The following is a 15,434-nucleotide window of genomic DNA, read 5'->3' as shown; positions in this document are numbered from 1 at the left end:
TGTCTTTTTATTTCTTGCCTAATTGTCTTGGGTAGAACTTCCACCATCAAACAGGAGTGGCAAAAGCAGACATCCTCATCTTATTTCTGATCTTAAGGGGAAAGCTTTCAGCCTTTCACCATTAAATATGTTAGCTACTCATAGTTGCTCTCTACCAGGTTGAGGAAGTTCTCTGTTATTCCTAGTTTATTGATTTTTTTTTAAGACTAAGAGGATTTTGTGAAATGTTTTTTTCTGCATAGATTGAGATAATGTAATTATCCTATATTTTATTAATATGGTGTATTACACTAATTGATTTTAGAACATTGAACCAACCTTGCATTCCTGGAATGAATCCTGCTTGATAGTGGTGTATAATCACAAACTCTTCCAAACAATAGAAGAGGGGACCCTTCCCAAATAATTCTATCACCACAATACCAAAATCAGACAAGGACATAGGAAAACTACAGACCAATATATCTGAAAGTATAGATGCAAAAATCCTCAACAAAATGCTAGCAAACTAAATCTACATAAAAAAATGATTATATACCATGACCAAGTTAAGAGAATGGGGAATGAGTATTAATGTGCATCAGATTCCTTTGGGGACTGATGACAATATTCTGAAATTAGACAGCAGCAATGCACAATTTTGTGACTATACCAAAAACTATCTATTAAAAGGGCAAATATCATTTTATGTGAATTACATGCCACTTTTTTAAAAGAAAGCTACCTACCCACTATTTTCTCTTTTCTCCTTTCCTACTGCCTGAAAGGCAGAGAGCCTCAAGTCAGTAAAAAACATGCTAAGGGATGGTAGAGCATTAAGATGGTAGGAACCTGAGTCTTTGGATAACCTTCCACATCAGACTGGTACAGCCCCAGGGATTGGCTCCTACAGGCCTGACATTTACAGAGAAAAAAAAAACAAACTAGTACCTGCTTTGTTTAGGTCACTGTGATTAGGTTCCTGTTAAAGTATCCCATCCAGGATCTTAATTAATTCACCTAGGTTGTTTCTACTTTTCATTACTATACACAATTCTGCAATGAAATTCCTCATATATATATTTCCCTGGATGTGTATCAGAAGGGTTTTGTTTTTGTTTTTGTTTTTCTTTTTTACAGTAAATACCTTGAAGTTAAATTGTTGGGTTGTCAGGTATGCAAAGCTTCGGTTACACTTAATACGTTTTATTATTTTCCTAAGTAGTTGAACCAATTTTCTAGGAATGGGTAAGACTTACCATTTTCTTGAATTCACACAATACTTCATCATGTTAAGTCCTGCCAAACTGATGGGTGTGAAATGGTATTCCATTATTGGTGTCATTTGAATTTCCCTGAGATTAGTGGAATTGAGCATTTTTTCACATTTACTGATCATCTGAGTTTCCTTCATGAATTGCTTATACATATCCTTTGCTCGTTTTCCCATTATGCCATCTACCACTCTCTTAATGATATAGACATTTTCATTTTTACTTATTGCTTATTACTTGTTTTGCCATTATTTTCTACTAGTATTTGGCTTATACTTCTATTTTGTTTACCATAATTTTAGTCATACAGAAATTGTTATTTTAATGTGCTCAAAAGTATCAATCTTTTCCTCTTATGATGTCCTTTCAGCCTCATTTCAGAAAATATTTCTTAAGTGTGTATGTCATAAAGTTATTTTCCCATGCTACTTCCTGAAAGTTTTATAGTTTTCATATTTAGTTTTTCTTTCATTTAGAACTGTTTTTTTATGAGTGTGAACTATGTGTCAAATTTTCTTTTTTTTAATGTAGAGCTTAATTTTTCATTCATATCCTGGTGAACTTCTGACATCTTCTATGCCTTTCAGTAAAATTTCACAATTGCCGGTTTAATTTCACCAAGGATATAATCTTTATTATTTTACTTCTTTAAAATTTGTTGAGGCTTACTTTTTTGACCCAGAGTATGATGTTTTTGTAAATGTTACATGAGCACTTAAAATAATGTGCACCTTGCTATAACTGGACCCACTATTCTAAATGTCAGTTGTGTCTGTTGTAAAACATGTTATTTAAATCTATTATATATGTATTGATATTATTTTCATCAGATTGTTTATTAGTCATAAACAGAGGTGTGTTAAAATCTCTATCATGGGGCAGCCCAGATGGCTAAGCGGTTTAGCGCTGTCTTCAACCTAGGGCCTGATCCTGGAGATCCAGAATCAAGTCCCATGTCAGGCTCCCTGTAGGCTCCCTGCATGGAGCCTGCTTCTCCCTCTGCCTGTGTCTCTGCCTCTCTCTTTCTCTCAGGAATAAATAAATAAAATCTTAAAAAAAAATCTCTATCATGATAGGCTTGTTGGCTTGTTTTATTTTTTTTTTAAGGATTTGAGTCTATATTTTTAGGTATATCCTAATATTTAATAATTGAATTTTTTACAATTACAAAATGTCCCTTTTTATTTAGTAACAAATTTCTGCCTGAGAATCTATTGGATACAATGTAAATACTCCAGCTTTTCTTTTCTTTCTTTCTTTTTGGTTGATATTTATATGTATAGTCTCCCATCTTTTAACTGTTCTATGTCCTTATATTTTATGTGTGACTCTGAAAAGAATCATATTTGAGTTTGTTTTTTTTCCCCAGTCTATAATCTGTCTTTTAAATAGAAGTTAGTCCACTTATATTTAATATAATTATTTATAAATTGGGGTTTAGGGGCAGCCCCGGTGGCGCAGCAGTTTAGCACCGCCTGCAGCCCAGGGCATGATCCTGGAGTCCTGGGATCGAGTCGCACGTCAGGCTCTCTGCATGGAGCCTGCTTCTCCCTCTGCCTGTGTCTCTGCCTCTCTCTCTCTCTCTCTCTCTGCATCTCTATGAATAAATAAATAAAATCTTTAAATAAATAAATAAATAAATAAATAAATAAATAAATAAATAAATAGGGGTTTAAATGTACTATCTTATTTTTTCCTTACCTTCTTTTGGACTATTTGCTTTATATCATTTCATTTTCCCCACCTATTTATATAATTTTTTACGGTATGAATTCTTAAGCTTCAGCATAGAACTACTAAGCCAGAAACTGGAGTGGAATTTCTGATTCAGTGAGTAATAATGACTCGGTATTTAAAGCTGTGGTCAGAACATTAAAAATCTACCTATATTACAGCTCTTTAGAAACAATTTAATCTGCAAACTACTAAACTTCCTGTCTGAGATTACTTATCATGATCCATCTCTGAAATCAATTTGTTTATGAAGATTTCACTTATTTCTAGAATCCCCCAAAATTATGTATCTAAAACACTAGTCAGAAACTTTTCACTTTTACCAAAAAGATTATGTTACAGTATATTTTGATTACATTTTGGGAACCTAGGACCTAGGATGAGAGTTGAGAATCTGAATTTCTAGCAAATTCACAGATGATACTGCTGCTATTGGTCCAGTGACAACACTTTGAGAAACCCCTGGTTTGCAGGAAAAAATGTACTAGATATAAGGAGATCAGCAAAAAGATATTGAAATAATGAAAGCAAATGATAATACTCTTGACTAGGACACTGGCAGTGAAAATTTTTATATGTATTAATAGCAGAGAATAATGATACCATTGAAAACAAGCTTCCAGAATAGAAGCAGGTTTCAAAGAGATAAAGATGAATTTTGTTGGTATTTTTACCCTTGAAATAGAGAAAACAGAAAGCTATTATAATCAAAATTGAGAACTTAGCTTTTACTAAGCAGTAATATTTTCTGGTTTTCTGTTCTTTAGAACCATTTTAAAATAAAGTTCTGATAAAAACCATTAAGTACATGTATTTATTACAAGGAAAATTGGGTTAAACTTGTAAGATTTAAGTTTCTAGGATTTAATTTTCTCTAAATGAGATACAATATATGCTACTGTAATATAGTTAGGTTACAACTAGTAACTGGACACTGGATAAGGTTTCAGAGTCCATTTAGTCTGCTGTACCAATCAGATGAGTGATACAGGAGAATGACATGAATGGATATTCCTTCACATATGCTTCAGTATATAGACAGACACCTTCTAGTGACCCAATCTGCTAGATTCTGCTACAAAACAAAGCAAATGCATGAAATAACCGTGTTTAAATTAGTTTATAAAAGTCACTGATTAATTTATATGACACTGATTATTTTAAAATAAAAGGATATTACTACAACTCAAAAGTACAAATTTTTACACATTTTTGTGACCTAGAGTATATCTAAGTCACAGCATAAGGAAGAGTTAGAAACATATATAATATTAAAAACCATTCTTTTCAGCATTTTACTTGAATAATTATGGTAATTTTAATATAAATATATATACTACTTATCTAGGAACTCAACTGAATATGAAACTCTGCTGGAGACTAAAAAAAATAAATAATTGAACCCAGGGTAAATAAAATACATCTTCATTCATTGATGAGTGCCAAAAAAATGTTTAAATAAACAAAATGTGTCAACAACTTGTAGAAAGCTTTATAACTGAGGTAAGTTTGTGATAAATGCATTTTTCCCAAAATGTAACCAAAATATACTGTAACATAATAAATCTCTTCTGTAAAAGTGAAAAGTTTCTGACTAGTGTTTTAGATACATAATTTTGGGGGGTTCTAGAAATAACTGAAATCTTCATACACAATAAACCGATTTCAGAGATGGATCATGATAAGTAATCTCGGACAGGAGTCTAGTAGTCTGCAGATTAGACTGTTTGTAAAGAGCTGTAATATAGGTAGATTTTTAATGTTCTGGCCACAGCTTCAAATACCAAATCATTATTACTCACCTACTCAAAAACCTTCCTTGACTCCCGTATCAGATTCCCTTTGTTGCTCTAACGCAAACTTAATGGCTTCAACAACACAAATGTATTATCGTAAATTCTAACGGTCAGAATTCTCAAACGGGTTTCCCTGAACTAAAATCAAGACACCGGCGGGGACTGAACTCTCTTCTGGATTCTCTAAGGGAGAATCTATTTTCTTGTCATTTCCCGCTTCCATGGAAAAGGAGGCTGCCTGCATTCCCTGGCTCATGGCCCCCTTCTGTATATACCACTAGCAATGGCTGGTTGAGTCTGTCCCATAGTGCATCACTCTGATCACCTCCTTCCACACTAAAGGATCCTTGTGATTACCCTCGGCCCGCGCCAGGATAATCTCCCTGTTTTAATGTCAACTTATGAGCAACTTTAACTCCATCTGTAACTTTAATTCCCTGTTGCCATGGAACATAATGGAACATAAGATATTCATAGGTTCTAGGGATTAGGATGTGGATATCTTGGTGGAGGGGGTGCATTATTCTTCCTATCAGGGTTTCCCAATGTCACCAAACCCATGCAGGCTGTCAAGGACTTCAACATTATTGATCCCAATTTACTCTCCTGCCTTAGCCATAGGCTCCATTCTCCACATCGGATGTTCCAACCACATGGTCCATCTGATGATTCCACAAACAGCCTGTACCTCGCGCAGCTCTACAGCTTTGCTCCTGTCATCTTCTCTTCCTTGATGTTCTTTTCAGTCCTCTCTACTTTTCCTCCCAAGATGAAAATCCTATGCATTCTCAAAATTTCATGGCAAATGTTTCATTCTCCCATGAAGCTCTTCTCCTAATCTTCCCTCCCTAGATGTTCATATCATGGTCTTTGGACTTCCTTATAGGATTTATAGGATTTTTGATAGTTATTTGTGTTCTTTGCTAGAGAATGGTCTCATTGAGGGCAGAAACACATGGATTCATCCTCCCTTGTGTGTCTGCTAGACGTATCTAAGACTAAACCCTAGCTTTTCAATCACACCCCTCCAAAACTACTCTCCTCTAGTTTTCCCATCCAGGAAAAAAATTACCTTCCTTCACCCGGTTGTGCTCAACACAGACTGTGGGGTCATCTTTGACCAGTCCATCGGTGACCTTCACCAGTGCTCCCTCCCGATCTAAGCTACCATCATCATTCCCCTTCCCCATGGGACACCTTGTTTTTTTATCTTGCCCCCATATCTCTCCCCTTGCACGAGTGAGCATGGGCATACACCTGGACACACACAAACATACAAGTTCTATTCCCAACTCAGCCGCCAGAGGGATTCATTTGCATTTTTTAGAAGTTTAAGTCTGATTATAATCCAGTCCTACATAATGTCGGACAGCTTATCACCACTCGTAGAATGGAATCCAAAGCCCTCCGCCTGTTCTGTAAGGCCTAACCTCACCTCCCACTGTTTTCCACCTTGCTTGCTATCGTCCTGCCTTATTGTCATCCTCCCGTTAGCCTGGCAGCTGCTTGCCCCAGGACCTGTGCACTCGCTGCTCCCTCAGCCTCCGATAGCCACGTGATTGACTCTTATGTCCTTGATGCCTCTGCTTTAGGTCTCTGTACAGATGTCACTTGATCGACCAGCCTATGCAGAAGGGTAGCCCTTCATTTCTTTCCCCACGGTCTGCACTCTTAATGCCGCTTGACTTTTCTTTACACACCTATCACTACATGACATGACATTATAAATCTACATCTTGTCTGTTGCCATCTACCAAAACATAAGCCTCACGAGGGCAGAGACTTTATTTCGATCTCTATTCTAGCCTCGGAACCTGCAAGCACTCCTAGCACAAAGTAGGCATTTAACAAATATTCGTTAAATGAATACACTTATCTTGGCTGTCCTCCTGTTTCTCACCCTGTTCTCTGATCATAAGATTCGAAGATGTGCTCCCGTTTCTGGCTCCGTTCTTTGAACCCAGATGCTAAGCAAGTATTGGCAGACTTGAGTTTTACCTACATACCAAAACTTATTTCATAGAGTCACCAGAGGAAAAACCACAGCAAGCCAGGTTTCTCATTGAGAAACAAAGATAGTAGAGAAATCCTCACGAGCCAGCTTAGCCTTTTATTACTCAGTCTTCATTTGAAGGGCCTCCTGAGAGCACAAAGTATATCACACTGAACATTTATTTCAGGGATGGAGTTCAGAAATTGACCCCAGCAGACCTCACTGCCTCCGCAGGAAGTGTGGCCTGGGGTGGGGTGGGGGGCACGGGGGCTTAGGGCACCCTGGCTCCTAAGGATGGGGAGGTCCCAAGAAGGTGACGGGAAGGTACAAGGGCACAGTTAGGGACATCCAGTTTGGGAGAAAACACTCAAAGTCTAAAGTCTTCCTTCTCTTCAATGAATTTCTCTCCCTTTCACAATACTGGTTTCTTAGAAACAGATTTTTTTCCCTTTGTGTCTAGGTTTTTCAGACCAGAGAAAGAAATTTAAAAAAAAACCCTCGAAGCAAAAATAAAACATATAGCCTCTAATCACCCACTCTCTCTTGTTGCACATACAAGAGGTAGTTTTAAAAATTCATCTTTTCTTGGCCACCCAATGTATATATTGATGCAAAAAGCAAACGAACTGTGTAAGTTCATTCCTTTTATACTAATCCAATTTTAGATGATCGTTTCTACACGAACGTTAAATGATTCTCTTCCTTCAGAATTTCCTTGAGACCCTCCTTTTACACCAGGCTCCCTGTACTCAGTAGCATCAGTAACATCTTTGAACCTGAGAACACAGGTATTAATCACAATGAATCCTTTTGGTTCTTATTTCACTTTTCTTGCACAGTGTGTTTTCTAAGCCAGTGGTTTTGGACTCCATCTACACATTGGGGTCACTCGCAGAACTTTTTTAAAAAAAACACCAACCACCTTCAGGACTCTCCCAAGACCAAGTCCAAGTCCAAATCTCTGAGGGCGGGACCCAAGCACCAGAATTTCTTTTCAAAGTTCCCCCAGTGAGTCTAATGGGCAGCCACGGTTAAGAACCAAAGCTCTCAGCCCACACAACTAACTGCAGGCCCCTCAGGAATAATGCAGTGATGGGAAGAGCAGCCACAGGAGCTGGTCCCACATTGAGATTTCACTGTGGTTAAATCCCAGAGCAGGTCCCTGGTATAACCAACTGACTTGAATACTACGTCGTGGGACTGGATAGATACATCGATTACCCCTGACAATATGGACGGGATCCACTTAAAGGTATTTTAAAGAGAATATTAGTCAAAGGTCACATTGATTCACATCATTCTCTTTGGTAGTCTGTGGCTTAAGAAGTCAACATTTGCAATATTATTTTCCCTTCCCCTCCCTTTTACTAAATCGAGGCAGCAAACTCAAGGGAGGGGTAGTGGTGGGGGCGGGGGGAGTCCCTGTTTTTTTCCCTAAGAAGTGAAATCCTTTTTTTTTTTTTTAATTTTTATTTATTTATGATAGTCACACAGAGAGGCAGAGACACAGGCAGAGGGAGAAGCAGGCTCCATGCACCGGGAGCCCGACGTGGGATTCGATCCCGGGTCTCCAGGATCGCGCCCTGGGCCAAAGGCAGGCACCAAACCGCTGCGCCACCCAGGGATCCCTAAGAAGTGAAATCCTAAGTGGGCTCTTAACGGTAGTGGGCTGCGAAGAAGAAAAAGGCGGAAGGTGATTAGGATCCGCAGCATGGAAGGGAATCGGGACATTAGAATGGGCAGGGAACCTAGGCCTTCGATACGTGGGTAACGTGAGGCACAGAAAAGATGAAGGCAGCCAGGAGGCACAGGAAGGGGCGATGGGTATTGCCTAAGATGAGAGGACGGTGCACACGGTCTGCTTCTGTCCTGGACTCTGGCACCGAGCTTCAGCTGTTGAATTTTTCCATCACTGATGGCTTATAAGAATTTCCAAATGGAGCATTTAATTGTCCAAAAGCAGAAAGGTGACTGCAAAAGAACAAACCTCTGTTCTCTAAAGGCTTTAACGTAATCACAATTTGGATAAAGAGACAGTATAGACTGACTGGCCAGCCTAAGGAAACCTTGACTAAATGGACCGGCATGGGGTTCATCACGTTTTGTTTTGGTTTTTTTTTTTTTTGTTTTTTTTTTTGGTAGCATAGTTATCTTTCTCCAATTCTGTCATTTCTTGAATACCTCCTAAAATGTCATTCTGTCCGGATAGTTCTTCAAAACAATTGTTGCCAGGATCTGGACTGGCACTTGAAGAAAACAGACTATTTGCAACAAAAAGAGAAAGACAAAACCGTAGCATTACATAAAGCATCATGACTGCTTCCAAGGGAGGTAAAAATCTATATCCTAATGATCCCAATTTATGTTTTTTTGCCAGGTCCTTCAAAATTGCCTGGAAATTACAAAGCAGGCTTTTTGCAGTAAATCCTAACTTCTCTATGTCTTGATTAGATATTAGCCATTTACTGGTATTTGTGTACATAATTTATTATTAGGGCCTGAATCACTATCTTTTTTTTTTCTTTTAAAAGATTTTATTTCTTTACGAGAGACACAGAGAGAGGCAGAGATAGAGGCAGGGGGAGAAGCAGGCTCCTCATGGGGAGCCCGACGCGGGACTTGATCCCGGGACCAGGATCACACCCTGGGCCCAGGCAGGTGCCCAACTGCTGAGCCACCAGGCGGCCCCCGAATCACTATCCTATTAGCAGTGTTTCACCAGTTACAAGGATGCATCCTAAATGACGAAGTATCAGATGACTGCTGCATCTCTATTCCTGCTTGGCACTGTGCTTTATATTAATGGTTTAACCCTGAATCAAAGTGATGTCTCTAAGATTTCTTTAGAGATTCCTGGGTTTTATCACATTGACCTGTTTTTGAGACACGGCTTCTTCAAGACATTGAACATCATGCCTTATCTAAATCTGTATCTCTAGGTCTACTTCTTCGATATGATCTTCATTTCTAAGTGAAATGAATCTACATTCACTGGCAGGAGCATCTTTTTAAGATTTTATTTATTTATTCATGAGAGACACACAGAGAGGCAGAGACACAGGCAGAGGGAGAAGCAGGCTCCCTGCAGGGAGCCCGACATGGGACTTGATCCAGGGTCTCCAGGATCACGCCCCGGGCTGCAGGCCGCATTAAACCGCTGCGCCACCAGGGCTGCCCCAAGAGCATCTTTTAAAAAGAGGAGTCATTTTTTTTTTTAAGGAATTCCTTTTTTTAAAAATTTCCCAAATCCAAGAATTTACTGTTTGTTGAGGAAACGAGACCTGGAGTCTTCCTGCAGAGAAATGATGGGTCTGTTTTAAGTTCTCCTAAAATGCTAATAGAGAAATGTTTTCTTTTGTACATTTAACAAAGTGTTGCTGTGCACACTGAGACCCATTGCCTTTTGGATGGTATTTCTGCTTGGTCTGCAGCGGGGCGCAAAGGGCGGGAACTTTAAAGGGGAAACACACCTAGACTCAATGGTTCAGCAACTACAACACAGCAAGAGAAGGGAAGGGGAGAAAGGAAGAAGGAAGAAGGAAGGGAAGGGGAAGAGAAGGGAAAGGGAAGGGGAAGGGAAGGAAAGAAAAGAAAGAAAAAAGAGAGAGGGAGAGAGGAGCGAGGCCTTCCTGCAGAAGCAGCTCTACTAACGCAGCTCAAGTAGTTCACAGGCCGAGGACGCGGCTTTTTTAAGTGTTTTCCTCCCCCGGGACCAGTTTCCTGCGTCTCCGTCCTCGGCTCTGCATCCCTCGAGTCCTAACCAGGTTTTTCCTTTTTTCTTTCCCTTTTTTTTTTTTCTTTTGAGAGAACGATAAAAAGTTGCCAGGGAAGGAATGTTCGGTACATCGCACGGAGGCTTTTCTATTTTCAGTAAGTTTCGCCGCTCTGCGCGCAGATGGCTCCCCGGTCCCCGGCACGCGCCGCGCCGCCCGGCCCCCCGCGCCCGCTCGCAGCTCCCCGGCCGGCCCCGCCCCCCGGACCCCGGCGCCCCGCGGAGTGTTCACGTGGGTCCCCCGGGTGGGGGCGCCGGGGGTCCGCGCGGGGCCACAGCAGCCTGCAGCGCGGGCCGCCCGGCTCGGGGTGCCCCCGCCGCCCCCCGCCCAGCTCCGGGTGCCCCCCCCCCGGGCACGTCCTTGGCCAGCTCCGGGTGAGCATAGTCCCCCTGCCCCAGCCGGGCTCCGGGTGGGCACAGTCCCCCAACTCCCCCCTGCCCCGGGTCAGCACAGCCCCCCCACCTGCCCCCTGCCCCGGCTCCGAGTGGGCACAGCCCCCCCAACCCCCATGCCCTGCCCCGGCTCCGGGTGGGCACGGCCCCCTCCCATCTCCCCCCTGCCCCTGCACCGGGTGAGTACAGCCCCCCCACCTGCCCCCTGCCCCGGCTCCGAGTGGGCACAGCCCCCCCCCAACCCCCATGCCCTGCCGGCTCCGGGTGGGCACGGCCCCCTCCCACCTCCCCCCTGCCCCTGCACCGGGTGAGCACAGCCCCCCCAACCCCCAGGCCGGGCCCCGGCTCCGGATGAGCACGGCCCCCTCCCACCTCCCCGCTGCCCCAGCTCCAGGTGGGCACAGCCCCCTCCCCCCGCCCCCCCCCCGGCCCGCCCTCCCCGGCGGGGCGCCCTACCTTGGGGTTGGCGAGCAGCTGGTGCTCGTCGCTGTGCAGCAGCGCCCTGGAGTGGGACTCGGAGTTGTTCACGTAGACCTGCACGCAGGGGTAGAGCGCGGTGCCCCTGCAGTCGGCGCCACAGGTGAAGGTGCACTCGAAGAGCTCGCCGAGCTGCTGCACCGACAGCACCGTGCAGTTGGCCGCCGTGGCCTGCAGGTCCTGCAGCGCGGGGCTGAGCCAGCAGAAGCCGAAGATGAAGAGCGACACGACGCCCGAGATGATGAGAAACAGGCCGAGCCGGATGCTCTTGTCCTCGGCTTCCGTGTACTCGTACGCCACCCGCAGCTTCGCCATCGCCCCCCGCGCCCCCGCCCCCCGCACCCCGCGCCGAGCGCCGCCGCCCGCGCGGGAGGAGCCGCCGCCGCCGCCGCCGCCGCCGCCGCCGCCGCGACAGCAGGCCCGTGGGCGGCGAGGGCGAGCCGAGAACAAAGGGGCCGCGGCCCGCGACGCCCCCGGCGCCAGCGCCCCCCGCCCCGCCCCCGCCCCCCGCCCGCCGGGCCCGCGCCGAGCGGCCGCCGCGTCAGCGCCGCCTGCGCCCTCGGGGAGCGCCGCCCGGGCGCCTCCCGCCTCCAGCGCCCCCTGCCAGCCGCCCCCGCGCGCACCCCGCCCCCCCCGCCCCGCGCCGCCCGCTCCCCATCGCCCGCGCGCCGCGATCCGGGCAGCCGCCCCGAGGGCAGGCGCGCCGCTCGCCCGAGCCCGGGGCTCCCCGGCCCGCAGGCGGCTCCGCCCGGCCCCCGCCCCGGCGCCCCGTCCCGCCTCGCCACGCCCCGCCCCGCCCCGGTGCCCCGCCCGCCCCGTCCCGCCTCGCCACGCCCCGGGTGGCCCCGCCCCGCCCCGCCCCGCCCCGCCCGGGGGCGTCTCCCGCAGGAGCGCGGAGAGCGGAGCGCGGAGGGCGGCGGCCGCGCCGCAGGTGCCCCAGAAACCCGCGGGTCCGAGGAGGACGGAAAGTTGAAACCCGAAAACCCGGCGGACGGCGTCGCGCCCCGGAGCGGCGGGAAGCTGGCACTGCCGGCGGGGACTGGCCGGGCGGGGCGCACCTGGGGGCGGCGGGGGCCGGCGGGGGCGGCGGGGGGCACACCCCCACGCCCCTCTACGCCCTGCGAGCGCGGCAACGCTCGGGCACGGGGTCCCGGCCCCCCCGGCCGCCCCCCCTCGGCGACTCCCCCTCCCCTCCCCTCCCCTCCCCCTCTGCCCCCGCCGCGATGGGACGGACGCGGGCGGAGCGCAGCGGAGTGGGCGCTGCACACGGCGCGGGGCGGGGCCGAGCGAGGGCGGCGGGGGCGGGCGGGGGCGGGCGGGGGCGGGCGGGAACTCCGGCTCGGCTGGCCCAGGGCCCGGACCGAAGGGAACCTGCGGAGAGCTCGCAGCCCCGCAGGGCCCGGCCCCGGCCCCCGACGGCAGCTCCCGCCCCCGCGCCCCGCTCGCCCCCTGGCCCCGCTCCCCCCGACGGCGGACCCCGCTACCCCCACCCCGCGCCCCGTTCCCCTCCCCCACGGCCCATTCCCCCCGCGCCCCGTTCCCCCATCCCCCGACGGCAGCACCTCGAGCCCCCGCTCCCCCCGACGGCAGACCCCGCCCCCCCGCGCGCCCCGCTCCCCGCTCCCCTGACGGCAGCACCTCGCCCCCCTCGCGCCCTGTTTCCTTCCCCGCGCCCCACTCCCGCACCTGTGGCGGGGCGGCACCTGCGAGCAGCCCCGGGCCTCGACGGCAGCACCTGGCGCCCCGCGCGGCCTCCCCCTGCAGCCTGCTCTCCCGCTCCGCGCCTCCGGTCCCGCACCCGGGGCGGGGCGGCAGCGGCGAGCAGGCCCCGGGGGTGCGCCGGGCACGCAACCCCTTCCCGGCGCTCCCCCCGACCCCCTCTGCTCACCTCCGGCCTCCCTGCTTTCCGTGACCTTTTTTGTTTTGTTTTCTGAATTCTCTCTGCAAGCCGCGCTCCCGCCGTGACCTCCAGGTGGAGCGCTCTGCGCTGCGGAGGGAGGATGCTCGCCCCGCGGAGCGCAGACGGTGACCCGCTCTCGCTCCGCGCGTCCCAGCGGACGTGCCCTGAGGACCGTGCAGCCCGGAATTCGTCACTTCTTTCTGGATTTGCGAGGTTGCTTGACTGCTCGTGAGTACCTGCCGGCCGCAGCTCTGGTACCTTCCCGTGAGGCAGCCCCTTCCTTTATGGGGTAGTGACAGTGTTTCCAAGCAAGAAGCAAAGCAACTTTAATTACACGAAGACCCGGTTTTTTCTTGGGGGGAAAAAAAAACAAAATTAAGATACAGGGCTTAGAAAACTTCCAAATCACGAAGGCGCTTTATATCTTAATATGTAAATATTAAATGTTTAATATATTTTAATTTTCAAGCTTTGAGACAGTCGATTTCCTAAGCATTTTTTTTGCCCCCCTTTCTGTTGGCATAAGGACGATTGTTCGTGATTACATTCCCTGAAAGGAAAAGGTAGTTTAATAGTTGAGGCGGCCTGATGCGAAATCAGGGATCTTTGGCCAGATTCTGTGTCCTGCTGGTAGTTGTGACCACCGCTCCGGCCCGTCTGAGCCCTGGGGCGGTGTGGGCAGGTAAGGAGATGCAGTTTTGCTCCCCTGGCGGGGGGCGGGGGGGGCGAGCAACTTAACCTGGAGGCAGGCCTCTGGGAGTGCTCAGGAACCAGGGGTGCGGCGCCTAAAGATAATTTAATAAAGATGATTAATTTTTCCACGGTTCCAGAGCTCCCCCAGAGTTCGGTGAATGCACCCTCTGCCTCAAAACTGCAGCAAGACGGTCTTCAAGTATCAGAAAATCCTGTATTAATTTATCCTCAGTTCTTAAGGGCTTTTAAATCCCATTTCCCCCCTGGGGCCCTGCATTTAGTAACTCTCCTTTCTTATAATTAAAGTATTTGAAGACACTGTTGCCATCTAGCCTTGTTCTTTAAACATATGCTTTTCGCCCTTATTTCCTATTTTGAAATTAGCTCTGCTTCTTTTCTGAACCCTTTCATGATCTCCGTGTCTTTTTTTGATTGAGAGTCAAACCTATCCAAAGAATTCCCACATTAAATAAATTTCCGTTTTATCCGTAATGGAACACAGTGTTTGTTATTATAAGTTTCATTTGCTCGAGGTGGAACCGCCGTGTCCCATTCCTAACATTTAAATAAGCCCCTCAGTTTTCTGGAAAGAGTCACCGTGGACTCTTAGGATAGTGATAGGAACTCCTGGAATCTCAGAGATGCTAACTAAGCTCCGAAGTCACTTAGCATCCTGTTTCCTGTGGAGGGCAGAGGCAGCACAGAAATAAAAGCTAGTTCTTTCTATGCATGCTTGCCACCAATTAAAATTCAGATTAAAAAAAGGTTCTGATATGCAGAACCAGACCAACTTACTTGGTGTCCATCATCATCTGCAGCAACGTTTTCAGGAGAAACATCCTAGCCAAGCCTTGATGTTCTTTATCTGAGAAAAATAAGACCTATCTGAGCAAGAATATTTAAAACCATTGTTATTTAGAATTCGTTCTCATGATCAGTATTCTTCTGGAAGCCCTGTGACCAATGTTGAAGTTGCAATGTACAATTTCAAATGTATATATACTTTTATTAAAAGAATTATCCAAAAAGAGTTATCATAAGGAGAGCCTGGGTATCCTAGGAATAGAGAGGAATTTAGAACATTTGGGAAAATGTTTATACGCTTTTTTAAAAATTGGTGTATTGTCAAGTTTTTCAACAACAAACTGCTACTGTACATTTGAATTAAGTCCATAGGAGAGAAAATTAATATTATATATCATCACCTTTCCTTATTAAAATTCACCTTCTGGGCAGCCCTGGTGGCTCAGCGGTTTAGCGCCACCTTCATGATCCTGGAGACCCGGGATGGAGTCCCACATCTGGCTCCTGCTTCTCCCTCTGTCTGTGTCTCTGCCTCTCTCTCTCTCTCATGAATAAATAAATAAATCTTTTAAAAATAAAATTCACCTTCTGACTAGGTTTTAGACGTTTGTAAACCAGA

The 15,434-nt window shown here is 47.1% G+C and overlaps 1 protein-coding gene across 2 annotated transcripts in view; it reads right to left on the bottom strand.

Annotated features, from left to right (window-relative positions):
- The window catches only part of KCNMB4 (potassium calcium-activated channel subfamily M regulatory beta subunit 4), a 64,489-nt gene extending 52,651 nt beyond the window's left edge, over positions 1–11,838 (bottom strand). Inside the window, exon 1 of one of the 2 annotated variants that reach the window (XR_011997979.1) lies at positions 11,398–11,838. Coding sequence is in view for 1 of the 2 variants with exons in the window: in XM_026001721.2 (XP_025857506.1) it covers positions 11,398–11,733 (336 nt within the window). In the remaining variant the exon portion in view is untranslated. The remainder of the gene's footprint in view (positions 1–11,397) is intronic. The other variant, XM_026001721.2, reaches the window with a different exon arrangement.
- Between the last annotated feature and the right edge of the window lie 3,596 nt (positions 11,839–15,434).

The sequence above is a fragment of the Vulpes vulpes genome, chromosome 16 (genome assembly GCF_048418805.1).
Source record: "Vulpes vulpes isolate BD-2025 chromosome 16, VulVul3, whole genome shotgun sequence".
Taxonomy (NCBI): domain Eukaryota; kingdom Metazoa; phylum Chordata; class Mammalia; order Carnivora; family Canidae; genus Vulpes; species Vulpes vulpes.
Note: the sequence above shows the minus strand (reverse complement) of the source record. Positions and strands in the feature narration are given on the sequence as shown.